General features: G+C 36.9%; 1 protein-coding gene across 1 annotated transcript in view; it reads right to left on the reverse strand.

The window, feature by feature from the left end:
* DNAH14 (dynein axonemal heavy chain 14) overlaps window positions 1-14,983 on the reverse strand; it is a gene marked incomplete at its 5' end in the record, with an annotated part of 387,403 nt that overhangs the window by 246,449 nt on the left and 125,971 nt on the right. The window contains 7 exon segments of the mRNA XM_023730866.1: window positions 4,350-4,426; window positions 5,468-5,654; window positions 6,278-6,346; window positions 7,193-7,338; window positions 9,280-9,333; window positions 9,991-10,222; window positions 12,755-13,038. Of these exon segments, the coding sequence (XP_023586634.1) occupies window positions 4,350-4,426; window positions 5,468-5,654; window positions 6,278-6,346; window positions 7,193-7,338; window positions 9,280-9,333; window positions 9,991-10,222; window positions 12,755-13,038 (1,049 nt within the window).

Genomic DNA, 14,983 nt, shown 5'->3' on the forward strand with positions numbered 1-14,983 from the left:
GTGACTCCACCCACATCATTAAGATCAATTCTACTTTAAGGAGGCAGCTCTTCTCCAGTTGTATTTTGAATGCCTTCTGACCTGAGGGGCTCATCTTCTGGCATTATATCAGACAATGTTCTGCTGCTATTCATAAAGTTTTCACTGGCCAATTTTTTCAGAAGTAGACTGTCAGGCCCTTCTTCCTAGTCTGTCTTAGTGTGGAAGCTCCACTGAAAGCTGTCCACCAAGGGTGACCCTGCTGGTATTTGAAATTCCGGTGGCAAAGCTTCCAGTATCACAGCAACACTCAAGCCACCACAGTACAACAAACTGACCAGCACATGGTGGTTTTTGGAACTAGATGAGACTTATTTTGTGCCTCAGAACTATGGTAAGACTTATGTGTCAAGTGTACTTGAAGATACATGAATTCTCTAGTTGTTAACAAGCAAATATTTCTTACCAAGGGATTCCTAGAACTCTGTCTATTGGATAGTTTTCTAAACAAAATGGGAGATTTGGAAAAATCTCTTTAAGGGAATGAGGAAGAAATCTGCCTGCAGTAGGCAAAAAAGCCACCCAACGCCCTAACATCTATTCACTTCCTAATCCCTGTAACCTGTGACTATTACCTGTGAATATATGGCAAAAGATACGATTAAGTTGAAGATCTTGAGAAGAAGAGCTTACCCTAGACTGGCCAGATCTAAAAGTAATCACAAGTATCCTTATGTGAGAGAGGCACAGACACACAGAAGAGAAGGTGATGTGAAGATGGAGGCAGAGATTAGTGATACAGCTTCAAGCCAAAGAATGCCAGCAACCACCAGAAGCTGGGTATGCAAGGAATGGAAGCTCCCCTAGAGCCTCTGGAGCACGTGGTCAGACCAACAACCTTGATTTCAGACTTCTAGCCTCAGGAAACGTGTGAAAATACATTTCTGTTATTTTAAGTCCCCAAGTTTATGGCAATTTGTTACAGCAGCCCCAGGAAATGGATACATTTTTTAAAAAATTTAAACACCCTGAAAGTCTATTTGGGAGTTATGGTTGGGCTGACCCAACATGATCTAGAAAGAGAAGGCAGAAAAAGGGAGAGTTGAATTCCTCTGCACCAGAAAACGAGAGAAGTTTGTCGTATTTTTGGCTGCTTAAGAGACGAAATCAGGAGTCTTGGGAAGAATAGAGTGGAGTGGAAGGAGACAAAGGGACAGAGAAGGAGAGAGAAAAGAGGCAAAAAGAACTATAATTTTGGGGGCAGGAAGGGGCAAGAGACTTAAAAAGCAAAATTGTCTTAAGTTTTTGCTGTGTCTTACTCAGACAAAGAAATTTCCCAATCCGCCTCATGGTATGGTCAGCTTCCCACAACCACATCATTTATGTGGTGCTTTGGGGAAATCGAAAGAAGTGGGGCTGTCACACTTCTGTCAGCACAGATCAGGGAGAAAAGAGCTGCTCTGAGTGACAGGAAACAGACTGAGAGTGCAGCAGGAACAGGAACTCAGATCAAAGGGTGCCCATGAGAACTGAGTTTTCTACCATCTGAAGAAAACTAATGTGGTACTTTGAAAGGACAACAGTACCACATTTGTTGGAATATTTATTTATGTAAAAAACTAAGTGACTCTAAGACTGGAGGACTTGGGGACATCAAGGAGCAACACTTGGGTTTCATACAGAGTACAATTTGTCTAATTTTTTAAAAATTAAAGAGCATTTCATAATAGACACCTATTTACATGCCATCAATATTATGTAGGTAGGCTGCCATTTTGTAATATATGTCTCAGTTGTTTATTTTTAAGAAATAAAATGTTTCAGATAGAGCTTAAGCTTATCCCTTAATCTGTGCCCACCCCCCATGCAACATTTTGTACTTTTGACTACACACGTATGTTTTGTGCAGTAAGCAATGTATATTATTTTCTGTGTTTAAAAAATTCATATAAATGGCATCACATTGATGTATCTTTTTGCAATGTATTCATCACTATGTTTTTCATTTAGTTTTTAAATAGGTAATATGTGCATATTGCCTCAAGTCAAAAAGTACAGAAATGTAGACACTGAGAAGTCTTTTCCTGAACCAGTCTCTTCCACCTTTATCAGTAGTGAAAAAGAATGCCTTACTGACAGAAAGGTCTGTTTAAATTTTATATTTTTGCCCTTTTGATAAGAGAAGAGACAGTATTTCACTGAGTCTGCATTTCTCTCATGAGTGGAGTTGATGGCATTTTCATATATTCAAGGAACTTTTAGATTTCATTTTTTGAGAAAATATCTGCTGATGTCCTTCGTCCATTTTTTCCAATTGCTTCTTGGTTTTTTCCCAATTTTCTAGAAATTCTTTTATATATTATGGTGATGAGTTATTTGACTGTGATATGAGTTGCAATATCGACGTTTTGTTTCTTCAAATACTTTCATGTTTTAAATTTTTTACACTAAAAATCTTTGATCCTCTTAGTTTATCCTGGTGAATGACATAAACCATGGTTGCAAATTGATCTTTATCCAGATGGCTATTAAGTTTTCCCAGCACCATTTGTTAGAAAGTCTATTCTTACCCCTGATTTACGATACTAAATGCCCATACGTATTTCAATCTATTTCTGGACTTTTTATTCTGTTCCATCAGTTTGCCTTTCTACTCATGATTCAGTACCACAATGTTTTAATTATTGAGACTTTATAATATGTCTTAGAATTTAAAGAGATATTTCTCTTTCATTCCTCTTGCTTTTCAGTAGATTTCTAGGTAGACTTACTTATTTTTCATAAGAATTTTAGGATCAGCTTGCCTAAAATCAAACAAACAAAAAACTCTTTTCGTATTTTTTACTGGGGTTTTATTTCCATTCATAAATTAACATTTGGAGTATTTAAATCTTTATGATGTTAAGTCCTTTACAATGTTGTGTTATGATATTAAGAACATGGTGTATTTCATTTATTCAAGTTTTCATTTGTGTCTTTCAGTAGTGTTTTAAAGTTTGCTTCACGTGGGTTTTGCACATTTCTCATATACGCATATTCATGTAGGTCTTGTATTTTCTTACTAAGTTATTGCTCTTCTAAATGGGACCTTTTATTCCTTCTTCTTTTATTACATAAAAGGTAAAGCATACTTTTTAAAGAATAGGCTCTATTGGGGAAAGGGTGTTGTTGTTGTTAGCTGTTGTCAAGTCAGTTCCAACTATGGCGACCCCATGTGTGCAGAGCAGTTTTGTGCAGTCTTTCTTCCTCTTTTTTCGTACTGTTCAAACAACCTCTGTCATAGTTTACTGTGACACTCCAAGGACTCCTGTTTTATCTTATCTTAACATCACTACTTACAATTGTACACATGAGTTTCCCAGTGGTATATAACATCCTTTGACCTACATTATTTTATAAGTTTTTAAATTTTTTTTACTACGCTAAAATATATGTAGGAGTCCGCGGATAGTGAGGCACTTGGCTACTAACCGAAAGATTGGAGGTTCAAGTCCACCCAGAAGTACCTCGAAAAAAAGGCCTGGCAATCCACTTCCAAAAAAATCAGCCACAGAAAATCTGTGGAGCACAGTTCTACTATGACACACGTGGGGTTGCCATGAGTTGGAGTTGACTCTAAGGCAACTGGTGGTGGGAAAAATATATATACCATAAAATTCGCCATTTTAACCACTTTTAAGTGTGCAGCATTAAATACATTTACAATGTTGTGCAGTCACCACTATTTCCAAAATTTTCATCACACAAACAGAAACTCTGTACCAATGAGTACAATGGGTACAACAACTCCCCGTAACTTCCTCACCCCAGCCACCAGTAACCTCTAATCTACTTTCTGTCTCTATGTGTTTGTCTAGTGTGGATATTTCATGTAAGTGGAATCATACAGTATTTGTTCTTCTCTGTCTGGCTTCTTTCACTCATCACGGTTTAAGGTCCAACCATCTTGTAGTATATATCAGAACTTCATTTTTCTTTATGGCTGAAAAATATTCTATTGTATGGTACACATTTTATTTACCCATTTGTCTGTTGATGAACATTTGTATTGTTTCCACTTTTTGGCTATTGTGAGTAATGCTGCTATGAACATTTGCCTACAAGTATCTAAGTCTCTGCTTTCTAGTCTCCTGGGTTTGTACCTAGGTGTGGAATTACTGGGTCATATGGTAGTTCTGTGTTGAATTTTTTGAGGAACTACCAAACTGTTTTCCACTCTGGCTGCATCATTTTACATTTCCAGTAACGCATGAAGGTTTCAATTTCTCCACATCTTTACCAACACTTGTTATCTCCCTTTTTAAAATCATAGCCAGGTGAAGTGGTATCTCATTGTTGATCTAACACTCTTAACTCAAAATTCAACTGACCATTTAAATTCCCGTTTCTTCTTTCCAGCCATTACTAACACCGTCTTCAGGGACCTCATGCTAAAATCATAGTGATCCTATCAAACATTAAAATATTTGAGTTACTGAAGTTTCTGAAGGAAACATGGAACAATTTGGAAATAAATGCATACATGGTTAAATTATTGATCATCTATGCTATACAGAGAAATAGTGATATGATTCAAGAAACCCCTAATTCTGCTTCTAATGCTTTCACTTCCCTCCCAAACTAGTGCTCCTGTGAGTCTCCATCTTAAGAGAAAGGTTGACAAGTACTGAAGAAAGGTGTTAAAGGCTATCAGTATCTGTATTAGATTTTCTCTGAAATGCAAAGAGATGAATCAAAAGAATATTGAAGAGAAGAGCACTTTGGAGATAATGTAGTTATCTGTCCAAACCATTCTGGGTGAGAAACACTCATCAAGCTGTCATATCCTGTAACAGTAATTCTCAAAGTCTGGTACTCAGGTCAGCAGCAATAGTAACACCTGAGAACTTGTTAGAAACGCAAACTCTCAAGCCGCACCCCAGACCTACCTAATTAGAAACTCTGGGGATGAGGCCCAGCAATTTGTGTTTTAAAAAGTCTTCCAAATTATTCTTATGCACAATAAAGTTTGAGAAGTACTGCTCTGATGTTAAATCTCCTTGCTTAGAGAAAGCAGTCTATGCTTTAAAATAACAGATACTCTCATACTCTCTACAGGTCTGAGGAACAGCTTGAAACCTTGTTTACATAACCCAAAAAATCAGTTGCTGTTTATTCTACTCCAACTCATGGCAACCCTATGTGTGTCTGGTTTTTTGGAAGATCTCCAGACCTTTCTTCCAAGGTGCCTCTGGGTGGACTCTATCTTCCAACCTTTCAGCTAGCAGCCTATCTCATTAACCGTTTGTACCACCCAGGGACTTATTTACATATTGACTACATATTGCCTTATCCCCAAGTTAGTATGTGGCCTCTATTTGTGGTTAGGAATTCTAGCCCCACTATTTTTCCAGGTCATTCCTGTACAAATACTATAAACAGAAAAGACTCATTTGAAGTTATTTTTATATAATCACTTTAAAATATTTTGGGAAAACCTGTTCTTTACCTGTGGTGAGAGCTGTTTGCTACCTAATTCGTAAAGGTTAGCTAGCTTTCCAGAGAGTGTTTTCGAAGATTTGAAACCATCTGAAAACAGTATTATTTCAGCAATCATTTGATAATGCGGCACCATCATTGCCACTGGGCGAAACAGAGATTTTAAGTTATCTGGGAGTTCTACTCGACCTTTGTATCTTCACAGGATAGGAAAAGAAACAAAAAAACACCACTTTTCAGTTTTTCAAATGAGGAACCACATAATGTAATTTCCCCCCACATAATTCTATGGCTTTTTATGTGCTCTTTATCTGAAAACAGGAAGTTTACAAGATCGTTTGTATTGTACATTTTATCTCACAGAGCTTTTGGTTTGTCATTCTTTTTTCCTGTTCCTTCTCCCACAATTCACCTCAAATCAGTTTCTTTTGATTCTCTGGACTAGCAGAGCAATAAATCAACAGATATTCATTGAACCTGCTCAGCTTTCACTCTCCATAACCATCAGATCCTTATCCCTCCTGCCACTCTCATCAGCTTTTCTGCCTGTGTCCTCTTTGTGACAAACTGCAGGCCTTCTCCTTTCTTCAGCTACTCATGAAGTGAAAATGCCTCTTGGTCAGAAGCTGACTGTGAGATCATCCATATGGTTAAGTGTAGAGTTGCAGCTGTTCATAGATGGTGGGTAGCAGAGGGATTTAGAGATGGGGTGGAGGGTGAATGATAGATAGACAATGTCAGACAACTCCATCTGTGAGAAAGATTTAAGGAAAGGATTTTGGCCTGTGACCACTCCTACCACAGATTCACTGATACTTACCCAGGATTCATGGTGATAAATATTGCACAAGACATATTGATACGAATTTCTTTTCCTTCCAGGACAAACCTATAATACATTACAGAATACATCACAAAGAGAACTATTTTCTCTAGGCCAAAGTATGTAAAAACTACAAGTGAGCTTGGGAACTTTCCTAAGGCTGTGTTACATTTAAACCCAAACAGAGCAAGGGGCAGATTACCCAGTAAGCAAGGTAAGCATAGGCTGACTTGTGCTTACCTTGTTTACTGTAATCTGTAGTACAGGGTATAACAGTTTGGACAAAATACATGAGAATAAACCCAGAGTGAGTGTCAATTAGCTTAATCATCAAGTTAGAAATATTAGATTTGAATAGAAATTTAAACCTACAAACCCACTTGTATCTATCAAGTAAATCATGTGAGTTCCTGAGTTTATCTGAAGAGGGAACATTTTTGCTTTTATTAATAAACATTAATGAGAGTAATCAGGCAGAAGTGGCTTCAGGTATGTGGCCAGTATGATTTTGTTTTTTAAAAAGGATACAAAGTAGAATGCAAGAAAAAGAACTTTGGTTTCTTCAAATGCAATGTAGTACTGCATATGAGAAGGCACTAAGAGAATTTGAGTTAGAATTACTTTAATTCTAAAGTAATTAGAATATATCTGCATTATTTTCCTGGTAGGTCAGGAGACTGTTCCAAACTCAGTGAAGAATTTCGTTATCTCCAAGGTGACGTGAAAGTTAGTTATATATATTTTCACGTTATTTGCCAAGCAAAGGAAACAGATAACTACCATTCCCTTTGTTACATGTTTCAAAAAAAAAACCTCACACTTGTTTTTGAAGAAAAATATTTAACCATAATTAACTAAACAGTAAATGTAGGTCAGATTTTCATTCAAATCTATAAACATATTAACAAATACCTGACAGAATAGCTGTCTTTCGCTTCCTTAATTGTTAAGATTTGTGAGGCAATAACAGAGAGCACTTCCACATCAATTTGATTGAATTCGTCAAAACAACACCACGCTCCTGACTGAACTAGTCCAAACAAGAATTTTCCTATTATCTTTAAAAAAAAAAAAAAGATTAATTACAAACAGTATTATAAAGCTGGGAAAATTTAGTGGGATATTAATTTGTGCATGTTCTTCTCACCTTTCTCAAACCAAGCAAACACCTTTTGCATTTCCTCACCTCAGGTATTTCTGTAGGGCTGAAAGCAGCAGCAGCTTAGAATCTAGATGAGTCAACACCTCTGCCTGTCTTCTGTAAGAGCAGTAGCAACCTCTGATGCTCACAGAGACCATGTGGCGCACAAGGTGGACACTACCCCCCTGGGCACCATTTACCTCACATAGTCGTACACTGGGGTAAGGAGTCTACAGTTTTCTGGCAGATGGCCGTAAAGTGTCTGGAAGTTAGGTGCGCCTTTTTCTAGATCAAGGCAAGACTCCTTATGACTTAGTGGTGGGCTGCTGGTAGGTAATGCAGATGAGTGAATCAGGGCCAGTTTAAGACAAGAAGTGGACTCTGGGACAGACTCGAATGCTCAGTTTCTGCCAGTTACTACTGGGTAGGTCCAAGGTGGCCAGACCCTCCAGTGTTCTGTGAGGGGCCGGAAGTCTGCAATGTAATCTACTGCTTTGTAAAGGTTAGAAACTGAAACAAAAACAAAACAAACAAAACCACTGTCAAGCCAAACAACATCTGCGGGCTGAATACAGGTTGAGAATACAGGTTGTGCAATACTCCCAGAAAGGGAAGGAAAAGGGGATGAAAGAGAGTGAGGGAACCTCAGACCAGAAGGGTATAGAAGTTGGTTCTTCCCATTGGGCAGCAAAGAAATCGGATCTTGTCTTTATCAAATTTTTGATATTATGTTCACCATGGAGATTTTTCTGCATTAATTTTAATTTTAATTTTTTTAAAAAGATTGCATTAAAACATTATTTATCTTGATTACTAGTTTTTTTAGCTCCTCCTTAAATTTTCCTCAGGAGGCAACTGCCTCACTTACCTCATCCCAGTCCCAGTCCTCGAGCCCTGGTGGCACAGTGATTTCGGGCACAGCTGTTAACCATAAGGTTGACAGTTCGAATCCACCATCCACTCCCTGGAAACCCTATGGGGCAGTTCTACTCTGTCCTATGGGGTCGCTGTGAGTCGGAATCGACTGGACAGCAACAGGTTTGCTTGTTTGGTTTTAGTCCCAGTCCTGCTCGGCCCTGCTGGTGGGTAGTTTGCAGGAAGGTAGCAACAGACTCAGTTAGGTAGGTGTCTTCAATATAATAACTGCATTTGCTTATTTATATTTATTGATATTTTTAACGTGCTAAATGAGCACAAACTGGGAATGCAGAGTCTCAGAGGTAATGTGCATTGAACTCCAGATGAAATGACAGCAATAAAATGTGAAAGGTTTGGACTTAATATGCAAAACAAAATAAATTGTAGTGTTTTGAAACTTACAATAAATTTCTAACAGGCACAGACGTACATGAAATTTTAATAACGGATTTAAATATTTCACAATGTTATCAGATATGTTTTAGATACTGTGCAGCCAAAACAAAACAAAGCGACTTAAGAAGCAGTTCACTTGAACTAAAAACAAACTATAATTTTTAAATTTCTATTATATTCTAGGAAACCCTGGCGGCATAGTGGTTAAGAGCTATGACTGCTAACCAAAGGTTAACCAAAGGTTTGGTTAGCAGTTCAAATCCACTGACACTCCTTAGAAACTCTATGGGGCAGTTCTACTCTGTCCTTTAGGGTTTCTAGGAGTTGTAATCAACTTGATGGCAATGAGTTTGGTTTTTTTTTGCTTTATTACATTCTAAGTTTTCATTATATTCTATTCTTTAAAAGAATTAATAGCATTTATAGTTCTATTAATACTTAACATCTCTCTAAGGTAAACATTTTCCTTGTTCTTTCCTTCCCCAGTGACTTCTTTTTATTATGTGTACAATGTCTTCTCATGCATACATATTATTAAGGTTACCTTGTAATCCAAATCCTCAAAACAGTTGAAGACCACACAATGTTTGCCTAAGGACTGGGAAACAAAATATTACTTTAATATATTTCTTGAATTATAACAAGAAATATTAATTTAAAAACTACTACAGAAATGTCATTATTCTTTGGAGAAAAGCTTTGCAATAAAAAGATGAACTAGATAGCAAATTAAGAGATTCGCAAAACTCAGTATAGTATAAATGTAGTTATACTATTACAGTTTTATTGATTAGTACATGATTTTACACAAAACAACTAATAAACAAAGAAGAAAACGTAACTATGCCCTTTGCTTTCATCCATTGCTCTTTTCTCTCTTTCGCATACACACACGGTGCTATGAATCACAAAGACTAGCCAAAGTCTGTGTATGAGGCTCAGAAGGAATCACCCCTACTGGGTGGAGGGAGGGGGAGAAGACTATCTATCATTCACATGTCAGTAGGTTAGTATAGTGGTATTCTGAGTAAATAAGTTAGAAAGCGTACATTGGCTTACTGAGATCCCAAGTCCCGGCACACAATAGGTATTCAAAAATTAATTGATGAATTGGATGAATTAATGAAGATGCTTGTTAAGTGCTGTGAACATCTTAACAGCTGAAATAGTGTGAATTTAAAATACTCTTGAAGTTTGTGTGGAAAAGAAAAAAAAAAAAAAAAGGCTTTTATTCTGGATATTGAAATCCACCCACTTTTGCTAGATCTCTGATGGTCTCGGTTTTTCCTGTACCAGCTGGACCAGCAGGGCAGCCTCCTAGATTCCAGTGGAGCGCTCCAGTGAGAGTTAACCAGCATCGGTCTGTGAGAGGTGTAACAACCAGTCTCGAGGAACAGCCCAGGTACTCATAGCCGTAAGTAAAACTGGCATTGCCTTGAGATACATAGCACAACTTTTGTCTTTCATTCCATTTATATTGCAGATGTCTGAAAACAATATTTAAATGCTCATATTATTTGGGGAAAAATGTTTTGGGTATTTTTTCACATGCAGACATAAAATAAAAATTTTTAGTGGAAGTGTAGATTAAAAAAATCAAATAGAAATTAAAATCAAATGAAAAGAGTGATAAAAAATTTATCAGTGACCATAATTAGATATGAAGTATTAGAACCCAGAAGATTACAAACACATGAGTGCTCTTCCCTCTAAGGCAAATGGTCTTGCTGAATCATGCTCTTTTGATGTGATGTCAGCCTAAATAGAGGGTTTACATAAGAAACAGCCCTATGACGTTTATTATGGTTTCCAGTTAGAATGTGGTTGAACACATTGTTCATTATACCCTGAATCCTTATTAGGAGATGTCATGGATTGAATTATGTCCTCCAAAAAATGTGTGTATCAGTTTGGCTGGGTCATGATTCCTGGTAGTATGTGATTTTCTTATATGCTGTAAATCCTGTCTCTATGATGTTACTGAGGGAGGATGGGTGGCAGTTATGTTAGTAAGGCAGGACTCAATCTACAAGATTGGATTGTATCCTGAGGCAGTCTCCTGAGCTATAAAAGACAGAAGTGAGCAGAGAGACAAGGGGACCTCATACCATCAAGAAAGCGGTGCCAGGAGCAGAGCGCGTCCTTTGGACCAGGGTCCCTGCGCGGAGAAGCTCCTAGTCTGGGGGAACACTGATGAGAAGAAGGCTGACACAGAGAGCCTTCCCCTGGAGCTGACGCCCTGAATTTGGACTTTTAGCCTACTTTACTGTGAGGAAATAAACTTCTCTTTGTTAAAGCCATCCGCTTGTGGTATTTCTGTTATAGCAGCACTAGATGACTAAGACAGGAGGGTACTTGAGGGAAATGTTATTTGTTCCATCAAAAAAATTTTTTAGAACAAGCATTTGCTTGATGATTTAAGTGCTAAATCATTATTTAAATAGAAGATCAATTTCCAGAGCCTTGACTTTTCTATTATTCTCCCCCCTTCCCGACCTTCTCGGTTCACAACACCCTTAGCATATCAGTAATTTTTTCAGGGTGGCCCTAGGCCAAAAGATACCCAACTGTTCCTTTTAACTGTTAGGTCCAAAACAGTTCAATAAGTTTTTCCATCCTAATGATCTTAATAGCTTGTTTGAAAACATTATACAAGTAAATTGAAAGAAAATTTAAAAAAAAAATTTATTCTTAAGTAACCAGTTACTATTTGGTGCACTGCACAACTTGTCAACTTGGAATCAGATTGTACACTGTCAACCTAATTTCCTGTACCATACTGATTTTCAAGAGATACTTGCTTTTTATAAGAGCAACTGCCAAAAACCCAGCTTTGTAAAGGTAAGAAGTCACTGAAAGATACGTGGCAAGATCTAATGTTAAAATTGTGAACTACCCTGAGCTGGTGGTTTGCTTGGTGTTTGACAGATGTTGTGTATTGCTGCGATTCCCTCAAAAATTTACAATACCTTGCAGTACCCCTTGAGTTCCCTATCATGCCTTGGAGCATCTTGGCACCTGGGAACTGTGGCCCTAGACTTACACAATCTTATTAAAATCTTCTCTTTTCTAGTTTACTTTTCTATATATGCTCTTCCACTTTTTCGTTTTCACTTTTTAAGGGAGCTAACAGAAAGTAATAATGACATACTATACTTTTTGCAGGGTGATGATTCATAAACATGGGATAGCCTCTGTAGCACTTGAGAAAGTATACAATTAATAGTGATAAATATAGCGTATGAATATATGTAAATATAAAATATTCAGTTAAATATACTCAACAAGCATTTCAGTCAAATCAACATCTTTCTGCTCTATTTTCCCTATAGTTTAAAGGAAACTGTCATACCTAAAATAAGGAAGTTTATGCTAACTGCACAATGTCTTAAAAAATTAACTTTTCTTGAGAATTAAAGACCTTAAATGATGCAGATTGGACACTTGTTTCTCTATGAACAGAGGAAAACTTTAGAAAAAAATAAATTCAAGTATTTGTAACTTCACATTTATTATAGAAATTTTATGCTTGATGTCCTCTTCTCACCAAGGTTAGTGGGCTCTACTTTTCCATATTAATTGATTCTGGGTAGAAGGGAGTTCTGAGTTAGGGAATTGTCTGGAAGTGTTCTCCAATTTGTTTCCCAACTCATCTGTTCCAGAACTGACAGCACACAGGGGGAGAAAGAGGCTTGAGGGAGAGCTCCTCTCACTACCCACTGAAAATGACTGCCCTTTGCCTCAGTGACAAAGGGAAAATACAGGCAAGAAAACTGTGCAGTCAGGTCAGGAAGATAAAGCAGAAAGAAGCAGTAATGGGGGGAGTGTGATAGATAATAAAAAAGAGAAACAAGAAAGCACAGGTACTGAAAGTGATGCAGTTTGCTTAGAGTTTCTATAAATCTCAGAAAATTAAAACTTGAGTTTGACAAAGTTTGAGGTAGAGAATCAGTTTGCCTAGAGATAGGTATGTGAGAAGTAGTTTATTTTATCTAGAGTAATAATTTAGATGCACTTACCTTGTCCACTCAAAATCTTCTGCATTGAAGATATTTTTCAGTAGTAAATCTCTCACTATATCTCTACAGTGAACATAAAGGGTAAGCAATGCCCCTAATACAGTTTTTGTTCGAGAGTTATTAGTATTCAGCACTACCAGATCTACCACCTCTTCTAGACGACCTATCACACCAACATGGACTTTTTCCAAATCTTCTTTTGAATGAGAACCCACAAAACTTTTGACACAATCATTATAAAACATGATCTGGCTCTGAAAAGATAAAATATAAATATGATTATTGAAGCATATATTTTATTTTAAATTAAAGCATGTTTTCATGATGTGTGTGGTGTGTGTATGTGTGTGAGGGCATTTGTGCATATGTGAAAGAGACAGCCCACACATATGTACATATTTGAGGGTTAAAGATTGAATTTTGATTAATGTCTGTGGGGGCCTTCATTAATAAATGGAAATATACTTATCACTAATATTTACACTTTCTAAATCTTGTATTCTTAACCCATTCATTCATCACTAGGGTAAATAATAACCTAGGAACTATAACAACAGTAGAAAACTTCAAGAATGAAATTAGTGTTGTTACCTTAATGAACTCAGAATAATATACCTAGAACATGTTATTTCCATAATCTTAATTTTCAAAACATATATCTAACAGAGGTTATTTGATCTATCTTTTGACACTTACTCTTCCCAAGTATACCAGACCTGTGCAATTTCAGTTAGATTTTTTAGTATAAAAAAGAATCATCAGCTGGAAACTTGGAGCTAACGAAAAAAGAAAGAGAGGCAAATAGCTAAAAGTATAATGAGAGCAAAGAGTCAGAAAGAAAGAAAAAGTCAGAGAGATTAAAAGAAAGGAGAGAAGGAACAGTTGGTGACAGACACTAAGAAGAGCGCAGAAGGGAAGGGGATGGCGGGGAAGGTGGTTGAAAGGTGATGAAGAAGAAGAAACAGAGAAGTATGAAGTGAACAGAGACAGAAGAAAGAAAAAGAGCAGGGGTTGAGGGACAAAAATGATAGAGCAGACTAGAAACAAGGACTAAAATGCATGTTGGGGGTAAATTCCATTCATGGTTTATCCTAGATTTGGAACAACAGTATATGTCTATCTCAGAAGACTATTACCTCAAAAACTTACAGCTATGCTAAACCTATTCATTCATTCAACCAGTGGGTCAACAAGGCATTTGAGGCACTTAACACAAAGTGGGATAATCAGGAGAGGTTTGTGAAGCGGGTAATGCCTGAATGAATCTTGAAGGATAAATACAAGTTGTTTAGGTGAGTGTAAAAGTAGAGCAAATAGCATGCGTAAAGACTTAGAGACACAAAATTATGATCTATTTGGAATATTACATATAGTTTGAAAGAGCTAAGAGTTGAGAAGTGGCGAAATAAACTGAACAGGTCATCAGGAGTTTTAAATACAATATTGAAGCTTTTTTCATGAAAGAATAGCTGAATTGCTTTCAAGAAGTGGAATAATTCTATCTGTCTTTTAGAAAGACCCCTCTTGAATGCATTGTGGAGAGTGGCTTGGAGTAGGGAAAGCTAAAGGGTATCCCTGAAAAAAGTGGCTTTAGGGAAGAAGAAGAAAAATATTTGAAAAGCTATTAAGAAGGCTACTAGGTTAAGGTCAGGTTGACTCTGGAAGGTAAAGGAGAGGGATATTTCCAGGATGGCTTATAGGTTTCTTGCTTGTACAATTGGATGAATCATGATTCCAGTCATAACACAGTACATACGCAAGGAAGGGCATGTTGGAGTGAGGGAGCATGATGAATTTAATTTGGGATATACTGAATTTGATGTATCTAGGAAATATATAAGTGGAGCTATAGAGAAATTGATATGGGCATAATTAGCATAGATAGACAAATAAATATATATATACACATATATATAAACATACATACATACATATACATGTTTATATATTTTATATATATAGTATATAAACCCACTCCTTACTTAGTGACATGGTTAGGTTCCAAAGACCATGTTGTTATGTGAAAATTGGCATTATATGAAAATGGAGGATGACCACATCAGATCACAAAATAGGAGATGACTACATCATTTCATAACTGCCAAATTACATCATTACACAACTTCCAAACCACTGAGAATCATGGCCCAGCCAAGTGGACACAAAACCTTTACCATCACAGCCAGCATTACTCTTGCTTTGCACCTTAGCATTCGTTACTGCCAGATG

Source organism: Trichechus manatus, unplaced genomic scaffold, assembly GCF_000243295.1.
Source record: "Trichechus manatus latirostris isolate Lorelei unplaced genomic scaffold, TriManLat1.0 scaffold00039, whole genome shotgun sequence".
Lineage (NCBI taxonomy): Eukaryota > Metazoa > Chordata > Mammalia > Sirenia > Trichechidae > Trichechus > Trichechus manatus.